This window comes from Cucurbita pepo, chromosome LG01 (assembly GCF_002806865.2).
Source record: "Cucurbita pepo subsp. pepo cultivar mu-cu-16 chromosome LG01, ASM280686v2, whole genome shotgun sequence".
Classification (NCBI taxonomy): Eukaryota; Viridiplantae; Streptophyta; class Magnoliopsida; order Cucurbitales; family Cucurbitaceae; genus Cucurbita; species Cucurbita pepo.
In genome coordinates, this window is record NC_036638.1 from 2,127,566 (window position 1) to 2,144,744 (window position 17,179).

At 35.1% G+C, this 17,179-nt stretch overlaps 1 protein-coding gene and 2 long non-coding RNA genes across 18 annotated transcripts; 2 read left to right on the top strand and 1 right to left on the bottom strand.

Annotated features, from left to right (window-relative positions):
- Nucleotides 1–494: 494 nt before the first annotated feature.
- On the bottom strand, nt 495–11,084 carry LOC111808718. 12 transcript variants are annotated; one of them, XR_002817119.1, is made up of 5 exons: nt 10,834–11,084; nt 10,313–10,368; nt 5,758–10,120; nt 3,407–5,672; nt 495–1,054 (listed from the first exon to the last, which is right to left on the bottom strand). It is a non-coding gene; the product is annotated as an uncharacterized LOC111808718 (long non-coding RNA). The 12 variants fall into 12 exon arrangements; XR_002817121.1 differs by having other exon boundaries at nt 10,313–10,372; XR_002817115.1 differs by having other exon boundaries at nt 5,758–9,031; nt 10,038–10,120; nt 10,313–11,084.
- LOC111808754 lies at nt 5,629–6,019 on the top strand. The gene is made up of 3 exons (XR_002817125.1): nt 5,629–5,720; nt 5,809–5,850; nt 5,934–6,019. It is a non-coding gene; the product is annotated as an uncharacterized LOC111808754 (long non-coding RNA).
- Nucleotides 11,085–12,643: 1,559 nt separating the features above from the next.
- Nucleotides 12,644–16,396, top strand: LOC111806407 (zinc transport protein ZntB-like). 5 transcript variants are annotated; one of them, XR_002816805.1, is made up of 6 exons: nt 12,644–13,068; nt 13,512–14,277; nt 14,451–14,530; nt 15,213–15,477; nt 15,573–16,029; nt 16,125–16,396. XR_002816805.1 is itself a non-coding variant. In XM_023691709.1 (5 exons), exons 1-5 carry the CDS (start codon nt 13,045–13,047, stop codon nt 15,839–15,841), a joined length of 1,404 nt encoding a protein of 467 aa, XP_023547477.1. In that variant the 5' UTR covers nt 12,644–13,044; the 3' UTR covers nt 15,842–16,396. The 5 variants fall into 5 exon arrangements, 2 of the variants coding, with proteins under 2 accessions (XP_023547477.1, XP_023547498.1); XR_002816806.1 differs by having other exon boundaries at nt 16,188–16,396; XR_002816807.1 differs by having other exon boundaries at nt 16,199–16,396.
- The last annotated feature ends 783 nt before the right edge of the window (nt 16,397–17,179 follow it).

Consider the following 17,179-nt stretch of genomic DNA (forward strand, 5'->3'; position numbering starts at 1 on the left):
TTTTCTCCTTTAATTATACACATACAATTTCAAATATATATGAAATTACAAAAACAAAAGAAAAAAACTTACCATATTACTTTATAATTAANTAAGAAATAGAGGAAGGATGAAGAATCAAAATCATCTTGATTTTAAGAATAGGAATAGGGAAGAAAGTTGAGCTCTAAAATCTCATGATTAGCTTCATGTGAAAAATGCTAACACGTAAAAAACAATGCGACAAGAGTGTCTGAACTGGTTTATACACGTACCTCAACTAATCTTACACGACCACCTGAACTGGTTTATACACGTACCTCAACTATTCTTACACGACCACCTGTCTTAACCACTATGATTTAAACTCATTTCCTTTTCAAGTATTTTTGCCTATTAAGCCAGAAAAGAAAAGGAAACAAGAAAATAGAACAAAAATTTCCATCTATTGTTGCAGATGTTTATTTATTTATCAAGTAGGAATAAGAGATAAGAGTACTATGCTTTCTGTACACTAAGTTACAAAAATCATTTATTAGGCATTGTTGCTATGTCATATTAAAAGAACACGATAATCAGAATCAAGCTATCATAGCCTTCTAGCAACACAGATCACAACCCTTACCAGAAAAAATACGGCATAAATTGCAGCTAAGTTGGGAAAATTGTACCGATCCATCTTCGTAACGTCTTTGTACAAAGTTCCATGGCTTCTGAAAGAAAGGCATTGAGATTCTCTTTCTAATTTGAAATATTATGTGAAATAGGAGTTTGGGTGAGTTTCAATAACTGACAAGCACCCAAATTCGACGTGCTTATATGAGATAGCGAACAAACCGATCACTCTACAGCATGCTATGAGCAGATTATATTCACAACTCACGTAATAAATCCTTATGATGGTGACATGGAAATTAAAAATTCAAGATTTGATTTCAGGTGTGGTTATGAACTGAATTAACAGTTTCTATCTTATCAGCATAAGATCAATTACCGATCGTTACTACAAGGTGAAAGAGGAGCAAAATCAGCTGATGAACTCTGTTTCAGAACTCCAGGTAAAATCTTCATTCATCTGCAATTCCAGTTTATTCGTTAATTTAAACTCATTAAACTAAACATCCGCATTTTTTCTGTACTGTGAATATAACATTCCCACAAGAGTGTTTCTCAAAGATGATTCCTTCAAAGGTGAAACTCAATTAACAAGGATAGGGATGAAGCAAGACAAAAGGTCAAAGACATTAAGAAAATAACTTTTGTGATAGATTCTTGATCCCTGATACAGAAGAAGAGGAATTTCTAGTGTTTTGTGTTGAGGATGGTTGGGAGTGAGTCCACATCAGCTAATTTAGGGAATGATCATGGGTTTATAAGTGAGGAATAATATCTCTATTAGTATGAGGCCTTATGGGGAAGCCCAAAGCAAAGCCATGAGAGCTTATGCTCAAAGTAGACAATATCATACCATTGTGGAGAGCCGTGATTCCTAAAATTGTGATCTTCAAAAAGTTTATAAAACTTACATCCATATGAATTCACAATAGGCTTCCTTGACACTTTACAAAGTTTATAAAACTTGCATCCATATGAATTCACAATAGGCTTCCTTGACACTTTACATAAGAAGATAATAGAAAGGGGAAGTAAGAAAGCATGGAGAGGTCTTTACGTGAGAAGTGTTTTAAGTAGTTGTGGGCAGTAGAGAAAAGGGGAAGAGCCTAGAAGGTTTTATGGGAGTAAGTGGATCCCTAGAATTCTCCTAAATTGTACTTCACTTTTGCTTACAAATGAAACTACTATTGATCCCATCAAAACGTTATCAAAGCTGTGACAGAGGAGTGAGTTCGCTGAGGAATGAAAGCAAATAAGATAGAGAATCAAAATAAAGCTATGTAAAAGTTTTCCAAAGTTCAGAGGAATTCCTTCTAAGTACAATGGGTGTTGAAAATGAGATGCACACTTGAGCGGAGGAGATATGGGAAATGAGATGAAACCAATGAAGAAATGTGGCGCAGATTAAAATCGATTGGAGACAGCACCAAGAAGAGAAGATTAAGGGAAGAATCTTATGTAAGCCACAACAATAGCTAAAAACCGAGTTAAATATGGAGAAGAAATAATGAAGGCTTGAGGTACTGATTATTAAAGAATAGGAGTTAGACGGCATGTTCTTTAGTGAAGGTCAATAACAGCCCTCAGTTTCAGAATACTATCCCCTCAAGTCAAGGTTCCCTCATCTATATTCATGTAATAGAGATCGACTAAATGGTTTCCTTGATTTTCATTATTCAAAGGGTCAATTTTAGTTTTGGACCTCCTGTGGCCACCAAAACGTCCTTACCGACAATCCTTTGTACAATCATCTAACTTATTCTCCTTCTCTATAGTCCCCTTCGTTCTACCCTAAACTGTGGAAGAACTTGAGTTAGCTGAAGTTACCGCTTCTTTTTTATTGTTCGCGAGTGTTTGCAAGTGTTTGATGTTGGGAGTGAGTCCCACATTGGCTAATTTAGGGAATGATCATGAGTTTATAAGTAAAGGAATACATCTCCATTTGTACAAGGCCTTTTGGGGAAGCCCGAAGCAAAGCCATGAGAGCTTATGCTCAAAGTAACAATTAAGTCAACTTTGGACAACTCAACTATTCTCAACCCTAAACAATATTTGGTTATCAATGTAATTCATAGGATATTAAATCTTAAATAGATGACCACCCTGACTTGAACCAATTCTCTTAAAGTCTATTGCTATTAACATGGCCCAATATTCATCAATTTAACGGATTAAGAAGTCCAATACTCGAACTCTTGCAACATTGTTTTCTCCCTATTAATTGGTCATAGCTCACGCGAGAGAGGGCTAACATATAGGTTTTGTTTTCCCTGACCGTTTTTTCTAGATCGTCAGCCATTTGGACTCCTAATACATTCCAAGTCTGTCAATCTGTTTTGCCATCCTCGTGTTTTGGGTGGGCTGGTTTTGCCTCTTTTTTTTTTTTTTTTTTTTTTTTTTTTTTTTTTTNACAAGGCCTATCTCCAGAAACATTAGAGGTTTTACCTTGCCTCATACTTTCACTCATAAAAAAGGAATAATGTATAGACATTGTAGAACTCCTATGTTGTAACTTTTTCAAGCTTGGAGGCACCAAGAAATCTAAAATAAACTTCAGACAATGTATTATCTGCATAAAGGTTTTAGGTACCACCAAGAAAATTATTTAAAATCAAGGATATAGACTATAGTCTAGAAGAGGAATGACAAAGAAAATAAATGCATTTACCCCAAAATTGGTAATTGCAGCAGTATCTTATCCTTAACAGCTTTTTTATACCTTAGTGGCAATATATCTCTTTTCACTCAAAAGTGAAGTAAAATTCATGCCTTTCAAATAGATTAGTTAAAATCATCCAAACTTTTAACTTACCATGCTACAAGTAAAACTGCAATGCTGATCATCTGTTCTATAATTGCTAGTTTTGGAAAAGAGAGGCAGCTGCTTTGAAGCAACAACTGCATTACTTGCAAGAATGTCACAGGTACTCCAACCCTGCTGTACTATATATGTAATACAAGAGAAAAAAGATCAGCCAAAAAATGTTTAGGGAGCATAAGCGTTCAAATGTATGTTCAACAATAGCTACATTTTAGTTTTCAGTGCTATATCTCATCAGAAAATTACTGAAGAACCCCAATCCCTAATTGTAGACTTGAACGAAAAATCTAAACAGTGCCCATGTAGAAAGTAGTAAAATTCCTTAAAAAATACTTTGTCTCCAAATTTGGAGTTCAAATAACTTGCAAATGAAATTAATTGAACTTGAAATAGAGATCCTAAATTAATCCGTTCCGGAAAGAATTCACAATATTGACATGCTTTTTAGAAAACTTCTCAAATGTACCTATTAAGATTTCAGCCTGTCACTATTATTATATCAAGTAGTGAGCAAAACCCATATGTTCCTCTATTTCACAGGTCATTCACAAGAAACCAAACTTTTCTTGTGAATCCAGTGCAGAAATATTAGATATGAGGAACAAGAAAAATGTACAAGTTAATTTAGGGGCTAAAAGGATAAACATTTCTTTCTACTACGCATGTTCAAATGATTCCAATTTAAAGAATCAAGTAAAGGACAACTCAACATAGATAATATCAATAGTTATTCCAACTAGGAATAGAGCACACGTGAACAAAAGAACAATAAAATTTCTACAGAGACTAAGAGATCTTAGGAAGAAGTTTTGTCCCTTGCTAGGTTTCATACCTCTTTCTAGGCTTGGTGTATAAATATTTGTATAGTTATCTTCTAGGTTTTATTTTGGTTGAGTGAAGCCCCTTGTTATTTAAGTTCGGCTTTTATTTTGGTTGAGTGAAGCCCCTTGTTATTTAAGTTCGGCTCATTTAAGTTTGGCTCCTTTTAGAGGGTTGGGTTTTTTTTGTGTTCCCCTCTTATCATTTTTCCTCAATGAAAGAATAGTTTCTCATTAAAAAAAACTATCATATATATATATATATACATATATATTGCATGTAGGAAACTTTCGTTATAAGCTTGAATCACAATCACATGCCAAAAAGACGTGTGAATAGTAAATGATCAAACATGTAGACTACAACATTCATAATATATATATTTTATGTTTGCATACACAGAAGATATGTAAGAGACCATTTAACCTAAGAGTTGCATGATCGGTACAAGAATGGCTCAGAGCATAGTGATGATGAATCAATCCTTGAGGGAAAAGAAAAATAATCAATTACATACTAGTGTACGAAGAAATTAGTTGACAGGTGTAGGAGGGTCTTTTATCTAGGTGGTTAATTTTCTGTTGGGAGCAACACATCAATAAGATGCGTGGAGAAAATTCTACAGTAAGGGAAGAGTTGAGTAGAGCTCAGGACTATCAAACTTCCTGGGCAGTTCATAGCTAGGAGCTTGTATTTTGTACTGCAATTTGCAAATCAAGAATGTTCTTGGATTACTGTAATCCTATTGATTCCTGGACTTCTATATGAGAACCAATCAGGTATGATGGATTCCTGGACTTCTATATGAGAGCCAATTAGGTATGCTTCAACAGAATACTGATACAACTATGACGAGGCATACCAAAGAAAACCCCCACGATGGTTTATGCAAAGGCTTAGCTCATCCTCAGTGCTTGACCTCGTGCATTTTCTCTACAGAAAACCATTTGTTGATTTCAAATTCGGGTCAAACTCTATTATTTCATCCTTTTTTTGTACCTTCCTTCATGAGAAAATATCCAACTGAAAGCACTGGCCTATCAAATATTATATGGCTCTAAATCCCTTTACAATCTTCTGTTCTACAATAACTTTGTAAGGTAAGCGGGAACTTAAAAATATATTCCAAGTATGAGTGACAAGCATCACATGATTCTTGGTCTGGTAAAACTAGGCTGATCATTTGATTATCATAAAAGGTGTACTCAACATTTTACTAACACCATAAGTTTCCATCCATGATCTATATCATAATTAAGACGTGCTAATTACCGAGATAAAATTATAGAATGCAAACCTGATCCATTGGAAATGGTAATATAATCCAACACTTCAAACAAATACGCAAAAGAATTCATAATATATCTTGTGCTTCTATATTTGCAGACAATTGATGGGCGAAGAACTATCTGGCCTGAGTGTCAAAGATCTACAAAATCTAGAAAGCAAGTTGGAAATGAGCTTGAAAGGTGTCCGTGTAGAAAAGGTATAAATTATGAAGAGATCTCAATAGAAACATGCACCTGATAAAGCCTCTTGAATACAGATGTTTACTTCTTGTATTTACCTTGCAGGAAAAGATTTTAAGGGATGAAATTACGGAACTAAGACAGAAGGTTTCTCCCCATTGTAAACATCCATGTTATCTCATTATGTCAAGTACAGTAACATCAGCTGACTTGCTATAATTATGTTACAGGGGAATCATATGCATCAAGAAAATGTGGAACTATACAAGAAATTAGATATGATTCACAAGGAAAATGCAGAACTGCAAATGAAGGTAGAGTTCCAAACTTCTTTTCAATTGCTTCAATGTGAACAACTTGTTCAAAAGCTACTCTTGTTTAGTCATAAGATTTTTTTAGTTCGACAGCGGGAGTTCAATTGTCCTGAAAGCGGACTTTTATTTCCTTTTAAATAAGCTTAATGGTGGGTTTTTTAAGTATATCAGGTTTATGGACCAATGGAAGTGGATAAAACGAGCAGTAGCTCAACTCAACAATTCACTATCACCAATAGATACAGTATGCCTGCTCTACAGCTAAGACAGCCACAACCACAAAACAGTGAAACATCAGTACCAGGGATAAAGCTGGGGTATGTTCTAGCAATCTATGTTCATGACATATGAATTAAATTGCAATCACATTCATCTGAGTATCAATATGTACTAGACAATTTTTTCTCCCAAGCTGAATAGATATAATTGAAACTTGCAACAGATTGCAACTGCAATAACAGCAGTTAGATCATGGATATTTTATCCATGGTCATTTCTTCAACAACTCATCATACAGTATGAGTCATGTTCAACATGAAGGTGTCTCCTGCTTCCGTTATCACCAGATCCCTCACATTTGGTATGCAATGTTCTTCAAACTCTATATATGCGATAAATTTAGCAGCCAGACCAGCTACCTATGTAAGTTTACAAATAATGACAATGCACCATATGTGCCATGTGTTGTTCTAGCTGTTATTAAAAGTTTGTTGTGTTAATTAATTAGACCAGACTCCTGATGCCTATTAGCTGAATGAAAATTAATGTTCATACAATCTTATATAAGGTGGTACTAAGTTGGTAGATACTGAATTGCATATGAGATGTCTAAAATCTGGGCATCCTGTTGTTGAGTTGCCAAAACCAACCACTGGTCCTTTATCCTAAAAAAGTTGGCTGTTTTGAGGGTCCATTCACATCCTTTGCTAATATTACACTTGCGTGTGTTTCCAAACTTTACTATAATGATTAATGAATGAGATTCAGCAATGTAAAGAAGCTATAAGACTACGGAATTTTAAACCAGTAAAAGAATCTGAAACAAAAGTTCTCAGTTCACTTTTATCATCACCAATCCTCAAAAATTGAGCTGTTAGCTTATGATTAATTTAATCTAATGTTTTAATCATTCTGTAATCTCTTCCTGGCATACCCAACTTCCAGTAATATTATAGAAAAATGTCAATCCATGATGCCTTTGTATTTTGTAATTAGGATATATTACATGTTTTTCCCAGAATTATGTTACGCCTCTAAGGGTATGTTTGCTTCTTTAGGGTGGTGTTCGCTGCTCAGTTTGGATTCTCCTTTTATTAGCATACAAGTTGTTTTTGTAGAAAAAGAAATCTAATTCCTTCAGCTTCATGGTAATGTGGAACCCTCTTACAGGACCTCTGGATTTCCACAGAGAGGATATGGCATCACGTCATCACATTTGTTGTTATTATGTGGTTTTATAATAATGGTTTGAAGTTTCATTAACATTTGAAACTAATAATCAATTTATGAAGTATGCATATCTCCTGCAATCACTAGTAGTTATATAATCCATAATTTTTCCTTCAGCTTTTCAAGCATAAGAACACATACTAGCTTTCTTTCTCAAACATTTGATTCTCATAATCGCATACCTACATTCTCAGTTCTAGAGTGGTCCATTTTTCCATGAACCAAATGACACCTAATGGAAAGGAATGTTCATTCTATCTAACCTCTTCCCTTGCATACTTGCGACACCATATCATAACAAAAGGAATATAGTAAAACATATTTTTTTAATAATTATTATTAGATATAATAAATTTAACCTTCTGGATAAACAAGATAATAACAAATGTCCAGATATATCATTCACGATCCTAAACATCCTATGGCATGATCGTCAAATACTAACATAAAACATAAGATAACTATTTTCAATTATTTAAGAACTTTGTCACTTTAAATACAAGAATAAATGTAATGTGGATCAGCAAAAAAAGATGATATCTCTGATGATATAGAATTTTATGTATTATGGATTGATGCTGTAACAAATGTAACTTGTATTCTCTCTAGTTGGAAGTTAAAAAAAATTTACACACATATATGATCATCCCTCTATGGATGTAATATTTGTATTCTATCCAATCATGCCTACAATTAGTCGTAATTTTTACTTGAAACATGATGTTTCTTATCTAAAAAGTAAAAGCTGAGAAAACAAAAACATTTGTGCACAAGATTATACATGCACCTATTACACAATTTCATTCTAACCAGAAATAAACTTCAAACTAATTAGTAAAGTAGAAGTCAAAAGTATACAGCATATAAACGAAGAACTTGGGCTTCTTACAGATAATAAAGTATGTAGGATATGCAATATAGTGGAAATCATAAATCCAGCCATGTCCCATAGCCCAATGTAAGGGTTAACACAGAAAAGAAATCACCAGCAATAACATGAGTGATAAGCAATTATGACCCACAGGTAAATAAGAAAAAGGTGGAAGGAAAACATAGACAAAACCACCCAAGAAAATGCAGAGTGAATAAATAAATATTGCTCCTTGAATCACAAACAGGTCCAGATTATAACCATGTACAGCTCTACTGCTAATGTACCTAACTGGTAACATGCGTAAAAACCATGAATTCAATATTAAAAGAAAAGGCTCACTTACACCTCATTTAGCCAGATATTTCAACTAGAATCATGCTTTACTTAAACCAATTAAAGAGTGAATATTACAAAAGCAAGAAAATAGCTATTACATATCAAAGACAACAAGAATCTAATTTTGAATTTAGCATCAACCACATTTAATAGCTTGCAACAACATTTAAGCCTTTTCCACATCTAAAATTAATACAATCTTTATAAATTGGTTCAATATAAACTTAAGCCCTTGTTCATAAACATACTCAACCCCTTACCTTTTGAAGAGAGGTACGCAACCTAAAATTTATGTGTTACTGGGTGAAATTTTGTATACCAGCAAGCTAATGCATCTTTTAGGCACTAAACTTTCCTGTACATACACAAGAATAAACAGAGCATCAACAGCCATTTCTATTTGCCATTTATAGTATGTGGTATGACCTTGCTAGAGAGATATCAGTAACTCATAAATTTTAAAAATAAATCAAGCTGGGTAGATTCGATCTATGAAACTGAAGGATAAAATCATTAGATGATTAATGTAAAAAAATCAGGGAATTACCAAGAGATAAAGGAAAAGAACTCTCAGACCTAATCACATTTGAATTTGCAAATCAAGAGATAAAAGAAATAAGACTCCTTGGGACCTTACTATAAGCACTAAAGTCCTTGATTTCAAAAGCTCAAAAGAAGGCGGCCCAAACACTACCTAGACAAAAAAGCACATCAACAGTAGTGGATTCAAGCCAGAAAACACTAAATGGATCCGTAGAACTGTGAAGGGTTCTACAATATTATGCCTTCTCAAGGTTCTTTTCTATTCTTTGACTTCTAATATCGTCTTTTGATAAGATACCTCCATTACAACGTCAATTCAGATGGTCACAGCCACCAACTTCTTCAATTAGCCAAAAATATTTTAAATATATACCTGTATAATGTATAGAAATACTATATACATTTCCCACATTACAACTGGTCCTGAAAGATAATGATTATATCTGATGAAAACAGTGCTATTAACAATTTAAGAAATATAAGAAGAGACATTGAACACACTAAAAAATGATATGCATGTTAACCATCCATCGTATAAGCACAAGTAATAATATTAACAAAAAAATAACAAGAGTCCTAAAATTGGTAATTAAGGTCCATATTTAACATTTAGAAAAAATATAAAAAATCCTTACATAAAACTTGGAACGAAGTGTCTAAGGTACAAGCAGGCAATAACTTACTTATGAGGTTACTGCTATGATCAGTTAACAAAACAAAAGATAGCTAATGGTACGCATTGAGTGCAAAACTAAACAGGAATATTAAATCATACAAGATAATGATAAAAATCCTACAGATATAAAATGCAGACTTACTTTCAGAACATGTCTGCAAACTCATATAATTTCATCCGCTGGCTTTCAAATATGATGAATCTTCTATAATCTTATCACAAGTTCTGCATAGACAATTGTCTTCTAAACATCAAAGGTAAAAGACAATAGCACAAACAGGCTACTTGAAATTCACTCCTATATGACAATTCCTTCCATTGTGCACTTTGTGTCTTAACATCCAGTTCCAAATTCACGAAAACGCATAGACGTCAAATGAGTGTAAAATTTCAAACAAATAAATATTGTAAGGGCACCTTTGGTTTCACATTCATTTACGTGGTGGCCAGCCATCAGCAGCCCGAGATTCCACCTATCTTACGTCAAAATTTTATAAGATAATGAGAAAATATTGAGTATGTAGGTTGCTAAATTATTTTTTTAGAAATGAATGAGCCGTAAAAAAATAGCGTGGATGCAATATCCCTGAGGCTGCATTCTGTGAGAAAATCAGATAGCTCGTCATGCAAGTGAAGTATAAAACATTTAAGCAAGAACATTATACACATCGCGTCAAAATCCTGAAATAAACAATGATATAAGTCTTAAATAGTTCACCTAAGAATCATCCGATGCCAGTATCCCAGCCATGCATTCATTACATACAAAGAAACTCAACTTCCGTTAAAAAAAACAACACACAACGATCAAAAATCAAGATCATCTACTACGAAAGGAAGAAAACATTCATTACCACCATGGAAGAAAAAAAACAGAAACACCGCAGTAATCTGTACTGATTGGAAATGAGAAGGTAACTGAGGAAAAACGACATTACCTGGAAGCGCAAAGCTCTCGTAAAGAAAGTAAGTGATCGAGCCCCGAGCCAGAAAACCGCCACATGGATGATTCTGAACAGGAACACAGCACAAAACCTGTAAAGCAATGAAGAACTCCAACGAGAGAGAACAAAGAAGAGAATCGACTACAGAGAACCTGGACGCGATCGATTTTCCATAGGACTTTGATCTCTCTTTTTCCCGCGGATTCAGATGGAAATCAGGAGTCTCACCGCGACGAGGAGAGAGAAGAAAATATCTCGTCCAATTCCGGAAAAATTAAATAAATAATGTACGAGTTTAAATTCTCTGCAGCCAAAACTACGAAAAGACAATTAGATTGATACAGCTGGCGCATTTTGAAAGGTTGAGTTAAAAATTAAATGACAGATTTTACCCTAAGTGCGGGAGTGGAAGTGGTTCTGAGCGTACGATAGTGGAAGGAATTGATATTACAGGGCCCACATTCGGACACGTAGGACACCATGAACCGGAGAAATCGGACAAAAGTTAACCAAATTGACAAGTTGTTGTTTTCGGGATTAGTGGAGGTGCCGTAATGCTTTGGCAAATGTTAATAAGAAGAAAATGTGTTGAATTTAAATTTTATATTTGTTTTATTTTATTTCTTAGGTCTATTAAATTAAATTACACTCTCACAATATCACAAAAATATTTTATTTATTATTATTTTTAATTCCATTAATTATTATTAATTATGTTTGTTTTAATTACCAATCCATTATTAATTAATTATATATTCACTTTTATTTATTGATATTGATAATATAGACTAGAGTGAGCTGAACTATATGTTTTGGTACATTGTTACATCATTTTTCAAAGTTATAACTAATACAATATTTGGGCCCGTTTTTATGTCTTTTATGAGTTAAGTGGACGGGGACGCAATAATTATCTTTAGTAATCGGGTTCTTACAAATTAAAATCAATATTAATTTTTTTTTTCTTTTAATTTTATAAAGTGTTGATTCTATACATTTGATTCCAGCTTAATTTCAATTTTCAGTTGACTACTCATCAAATTTCACCGATATCCATTACATATTGAATAAACATTTTTTTTTTCAATTGCAACAAAATGACATATTTTTTTATATCGATTTACTCTGTTAGCGGGTTGTTTGGGTACAATTTCTTTCCTTCTACGAAAATGGCGCCATGATTGAATAACACTTGTTGAATCGACAATAATGCCCTTCTAGTCTTTACATGTAAAAATAATAAAATAAAATAAAAACATTTCCAAGTACTCAACTGATGTGAAAAGATTTAGTGTATAATTTGATAATGTGACCGTGAGTTACCTAGTCTAAACCATAAAATTTGGGTTGGATTATCTTTTTTGAGTTCGGGTTAAGTTAAAATTTTGAAATAAACAATTCGAGCGGGTTTGAGAGTTATCTCACTAACAAAAAAAAACATGGTCATAACCTAACCAACCCTATTGTACTTTTAACATCATCCTTTGTAAGTGATACTAGCAAAATATTATGACTCGTAAATAATTGATATTTGAGTTTTATGAGATTTTATTTTTATTTTAATAATAAAAAAAACAACTCGACAATCTAACTGAATTTGAAAATCTAGGATTAAAATAGAAAGTTGTTATAAAAGATTTTTCAAACATAATCCAACGCATAATCGAATTAAAAGACAACCCGACCAGACAATTTAAAAAGGAAAATGAAGTATTTTAATTTGAAAATATCAGAAATTACTTCGTTAGGTTGTTTATAGATGGACATTTCATAGCTACCCCGCTTGGCTTTCGCTACCGTTGTAAACTATTTTTGACTCTTTTCTGGCACCAATGGACAGCGACCTGGCCGCGACCTGGCCGCCAAAACCTTCAATTGCAAGTCCCATTGGAGAAAAGATTTTAAAATGGATCCAAGTCCAAGCGCAATAGACTGGAATCTCGTCTGCTTATCAACAAATTTTTAAAAATTGTTCGTTCCTGGAGGTGATCTAAACGTTCTTATACAGCACTGCAATTCGATTCCAATTAGTTTCAAACTTCCCAACTTGGCTACGAGAAGGAAGCTTCCTCGAAAGACGACAACCAGAAGAACAGGTCTTGTTTAATCACCTGTCAATCACGGAGCATTTCATATCGGTGAAAGTCCACGTGTGTGTTGAATTTTCGCATCGATTTCATGTTTCGTAACCTACGTGGTGGTTGAATGGCCTTTGACAAGGCTGTGAAGGTAGTTTTCGAAATCTAGTAATTCGCCTTTTCGATTTTCTTTTTTTCTTTCAGATTTTCTTCTCGATGTTTTCGGGATAGGGTTTTCGAGTCATATCAGGAGGTAATTCTGTTTGATTTCTGATTCCATTGCATAATATATTTAATTTGTTATTCTGGTTGCTCTAGTGATTTCAAACTGCGATTCTTCTTAACTCGTTATTCCATTGATTCCCTGTTGGTACCTTTGAAAATGGTTCATATGAGTTGTGGAATCTTGCTTTATTCAAGATAGGGGCAAGTGTTTTTTTGTTGCCTTTTTCATTGGGTTATGTTTCTCTCGGCCTTTATGTTTAGATCTAAGTGGAGTGATGGTTTTATGTCAAAATTAATGGGGGGAAACTAGAACAGCTTGCTTGAATTTGGTTTGATGGGGATTTTGATTTGTGGTATTTGAAATTCCAGAACAAATACATGGAGCTTGCTAATGCGGAGACTGTTGCCAATGGGGAATTGGATGGAATGGAAAGAGAGCCTTCAGCGCGCCTTCTTTTGCGGGAGGCTGGTCTGTCCCGTACGCATTTTCCGGGAATGGTGAGGAAGAGAGCGTATATATTTGATGGAAATGGCAACTATTATAACAAGGAATGGGATCTTACTGAGGGTAGAGGAAAGGAGTTTTGTTGGTATCATGTAGAACTTCCGAAAGGCAATCAAAAACTGGCCCAATCTGCTCAGTATCTCATTGATGTTCTTTGCCCGCCTTTGAAGCTTCAAGATATTCTCTCCCTTGTAAGCAATGGTCCCTTTTGTGGACATGTTGATGGGGCTCTTGTCTTCAGAGTAAATTCACCTGGCCCTGCATCTTGTGATTTTACATTCAGAATTGCTGCTAGAATTACCGAGCATTCTGTCATCACCGTGTCATTGGGACGTGTTCCGAGATTAGGATTCTCACCGGTTGGTCAGTCTCTTCTCTCGGAGGTTCCTAGTGTGGAGAGCCCCTCTCACTTAAGAGGTGAGCAGAGAGAAAGTGGGAGCATTGTGATTAGGGAGCATGTTCTTGATTTCCTTTTGACAATGAATCACTCAGAGGAGGCTGATAATCCCGTGCCAGCGTCCCTCTCAAATCTGGTTGTTCATATTATCGATACACACATGGATCATCTTCAAGATGTTGTGACGAAGCTCGAGATTGAGTTAGATTCTGTGGAGCTTGAAATGGATAGAGGTACTTATAGTTCTTTCTTTTTCTTTCTAAGTGTATAATATAGATGCTCTTGTAGATACAGAATCATTGGCCAGATGAAATATTTTTGTCAAGAACTTAATGTGTAAATGTATCGTTCTCTAAAAGTCGAGTACCATAAGTCTATCATAATAGAAGTCTTCCATTGTTGTTAGGTGGATTCGCTTTAAAAAAACAAATGCTCGATGACCGAAGATTCCCCAAAATGAACCTCAATTTGCAGCGGCTCCTGCAGGTAGCATCTCAGTTCATTTTCTCAGTACTCTCTCCTGTTTTCCTAGACTATGGCAAACCGGAGCTTTCAGAGTTGTGTTTGTTTGATTTTTTTAATATGTTGCTGAACTCTGGAAAGTCTTATCTATTTATGCCTTTGAAGTTTACATTTTGTGTCAAATTGGTCCATCTCGTTAACTCGTAAGTTTAGCACGTGTGTCGCAGCATCAGCCTACTATATTAATCTTCGAAGGCCTATAGAAGCTTTTTAAAATATAGGAACGACATAGACCACAACCTTGAAAATTAAGAAGTTTTTTGAAACACAAATACTAATTAGATACAATCCTAAAGGTTGATGGACTAAACTTGTAATTTAACCAATTTCACGAGAGTTTTGAAAAGAAAAATGATTACACGAGGTAACATTGTACCTGATTTTAGACTGACTGTTGACCTCTTGCTTTGCTCGTCAAGGAATAAGTGACTTGAAAACCGAGTCTCTGTTGCCAAAACATAGAGAATGAATTTTTGTATAAATAGAAAATGGATCGAACTATATGCTTGAAGCATAATGTAGGAAATACAGAATGCAACCACTGTATATTGGAAGAAGATGTTTGGGTATTCGTGGAATCGTCTTCACACGTTTTAATCTACTCTTACGTACTCATCTTTTCGTATGCGTTTTTGATTGAGCGCAGGTGATTGCACATGGGGAACAAGTCTTTCCACGAGTGAAAGAAAAGTGTTCTTCTAAACATTGGTTTGCCAGTGAAGACATCAGCTCGCTCGAGGAATTAATTGGACGTTTACGACGATTGAAAGAGAATGTTGGATTCATTGCAAATCGTGTCACCGCTATTCAGGCTGGTCTCGATAGTTGGCAAGCTGAGCAAATTAACAAGAAACTCTATTATCTATCGTTTCTTTCAATCATATTCTTACCTCTATCTGTCATAACTGGAGGTAGTGACCTCTTTTTAAAAGTAGTTTTTAATTTCAGTTTTCACCATGATCTGTTTGACGAAACTCATCCTAGTGTCTTGGAACCGCCCTTGCAGTATTCGGCATGAATGTTGGTGGAGTACCATGGACCGATCAGAGAAATCCAGAGTTGAAAGACGGGTTTCGTAACGTCATGTTTCTTTGTGTCGCAATGCTACTACTCGTGTTGCTCTGCTTCAGTTTCCCAGCTCTTTATACCTACATAGCAGCGTGGCATCGGCGGAGGAAGATGAGAAGGAGCTGGTCTCTCAACAGAAAGTCCTTTCTGAAGAGAACTATGAGAAATGGGGATGATAACAGGGGAGGAGGTTATCTTCGGATTTGATGATAAGCGCCATCCTCACTGAACGACATGACTTTTGCGAACCCAGCAAGTCGGTCTCGATCTCGATCCCAGATGATCTAAGTCAAACCATTGATCTACAAAATCGTACATCGCTACTGTATCGTCCTCCCGTTCCCTGGGAGACTTGCTTAAAAGAATTTGGTTGCAGTTTGTTTCAGGTCAATGAGGTTAGCCAGTCTTATCCTAACATGTTTTATTTCACATCTGTAAGCTTTTGACATGTACAGTTTCTTTTATTCTTATCTTCCTTTTTCACTCTCAGAGATTTGTATGGAAACACTGTTAGGCATTGTTTATTTCTGGCAAGCACCAATACTCTTATCAGTTCCTTCCCAGGTACTCACGCTGCTATACTTGACATTCATGGAGGATATATTCTGGTGTTACTGAGCTAGTTGAAAAATGTAAACATGTTGTCTTCAAGTGTTAGCATACAAATGTTGTAAAACAATGTACCAAATGGAGATTCAAAGCTCTAATCCTTTTTTTATTACTAAGTTTTAATGACAATTTAAACATAATATTTGATAGGAAGTCGAGGGGTCGAATCAATACCTTACGTTTAACATTCAGCTTTTATACGTATAATGCTCATTCGGCTATCTTTTTAGTCTTGCTTTTACATCGCATTTAATGGAGGACTTATCAATTCTTGAGATTCCGATCGTTGTAAAATATATATATATATATATATATATATATATATAAGAAACGAGAGTTTGCGCCTACCATGCAAAGCTTTCGGGAATAGGCTGGTTCCTTTTCTAGCTCGCCAATTGTTTGATTTAGAGATTGGGACAAGCCTCAAGAAAGTATAGGTTGGCTTCGAACTCCTCCTCAGTCGGCATCTTGTTTTCAAGGGGTGAAGTCCTATATATATGTGCTTGTGTGTGTCATATGTGCTTGTGGGTGTGTCTAGTTAGGGTGAAGCCCTATATATATATATATATATGTGCTTGTGTGTGTGTCTAGTTAGGGTGAAGTCCTATATATATGTGTTTGTGTGTGTGTCTGGTCAGGGTGAAGTCCTATATAAGTGTGCTTGCGTGTGTGGTCGGGGTGAAGTCCTATATATATGTGCTTGTGTGTGTGTAGTCGGGGTGAAGTCCTATATATATGTGTTTGTGTGTGTGTGGTCAGGTGAAGTCCTATATATATGTGCTTGTGTGTGGTCGACATCCTATCCTCAAAGGGGTGGAGTCCTCTATATGTGCTCGTGTGTGTGTTCAACAACGCGCCAAGTGGAGATTCAAAAGTCTAAGTTTTTACTAATCTTCCGACAATCTAAACCTAACATTCAATAAGAGGTTGAGAATC

What these genes read in the sequence shown, in the direction of transcription:
- LOC111806407 (XM_023691709.1), top strand. Translation starts at nt 13,045, where the DNA reads ATGGCCTTTGACAAGGCTGTGAAG. An exon ending in GGAGCTTGAAATGGATAGAG is followed by an intron (nt 14,278 to 14,450) that starts GTACTTATAGTT and finishes CATTGTTGTTAG; the next exon opens with GTGGATTCGCTTTAAAAAAA. An exon ending in ATTTGCAGCGGCTCCTGCAG is followed by an intron (nt 14,531 to 15,212) that starts GTAGCATCTCAG and finishes GATTGAGCGCAG; the next exon opens with GTGATTGCACATGGGGAACA.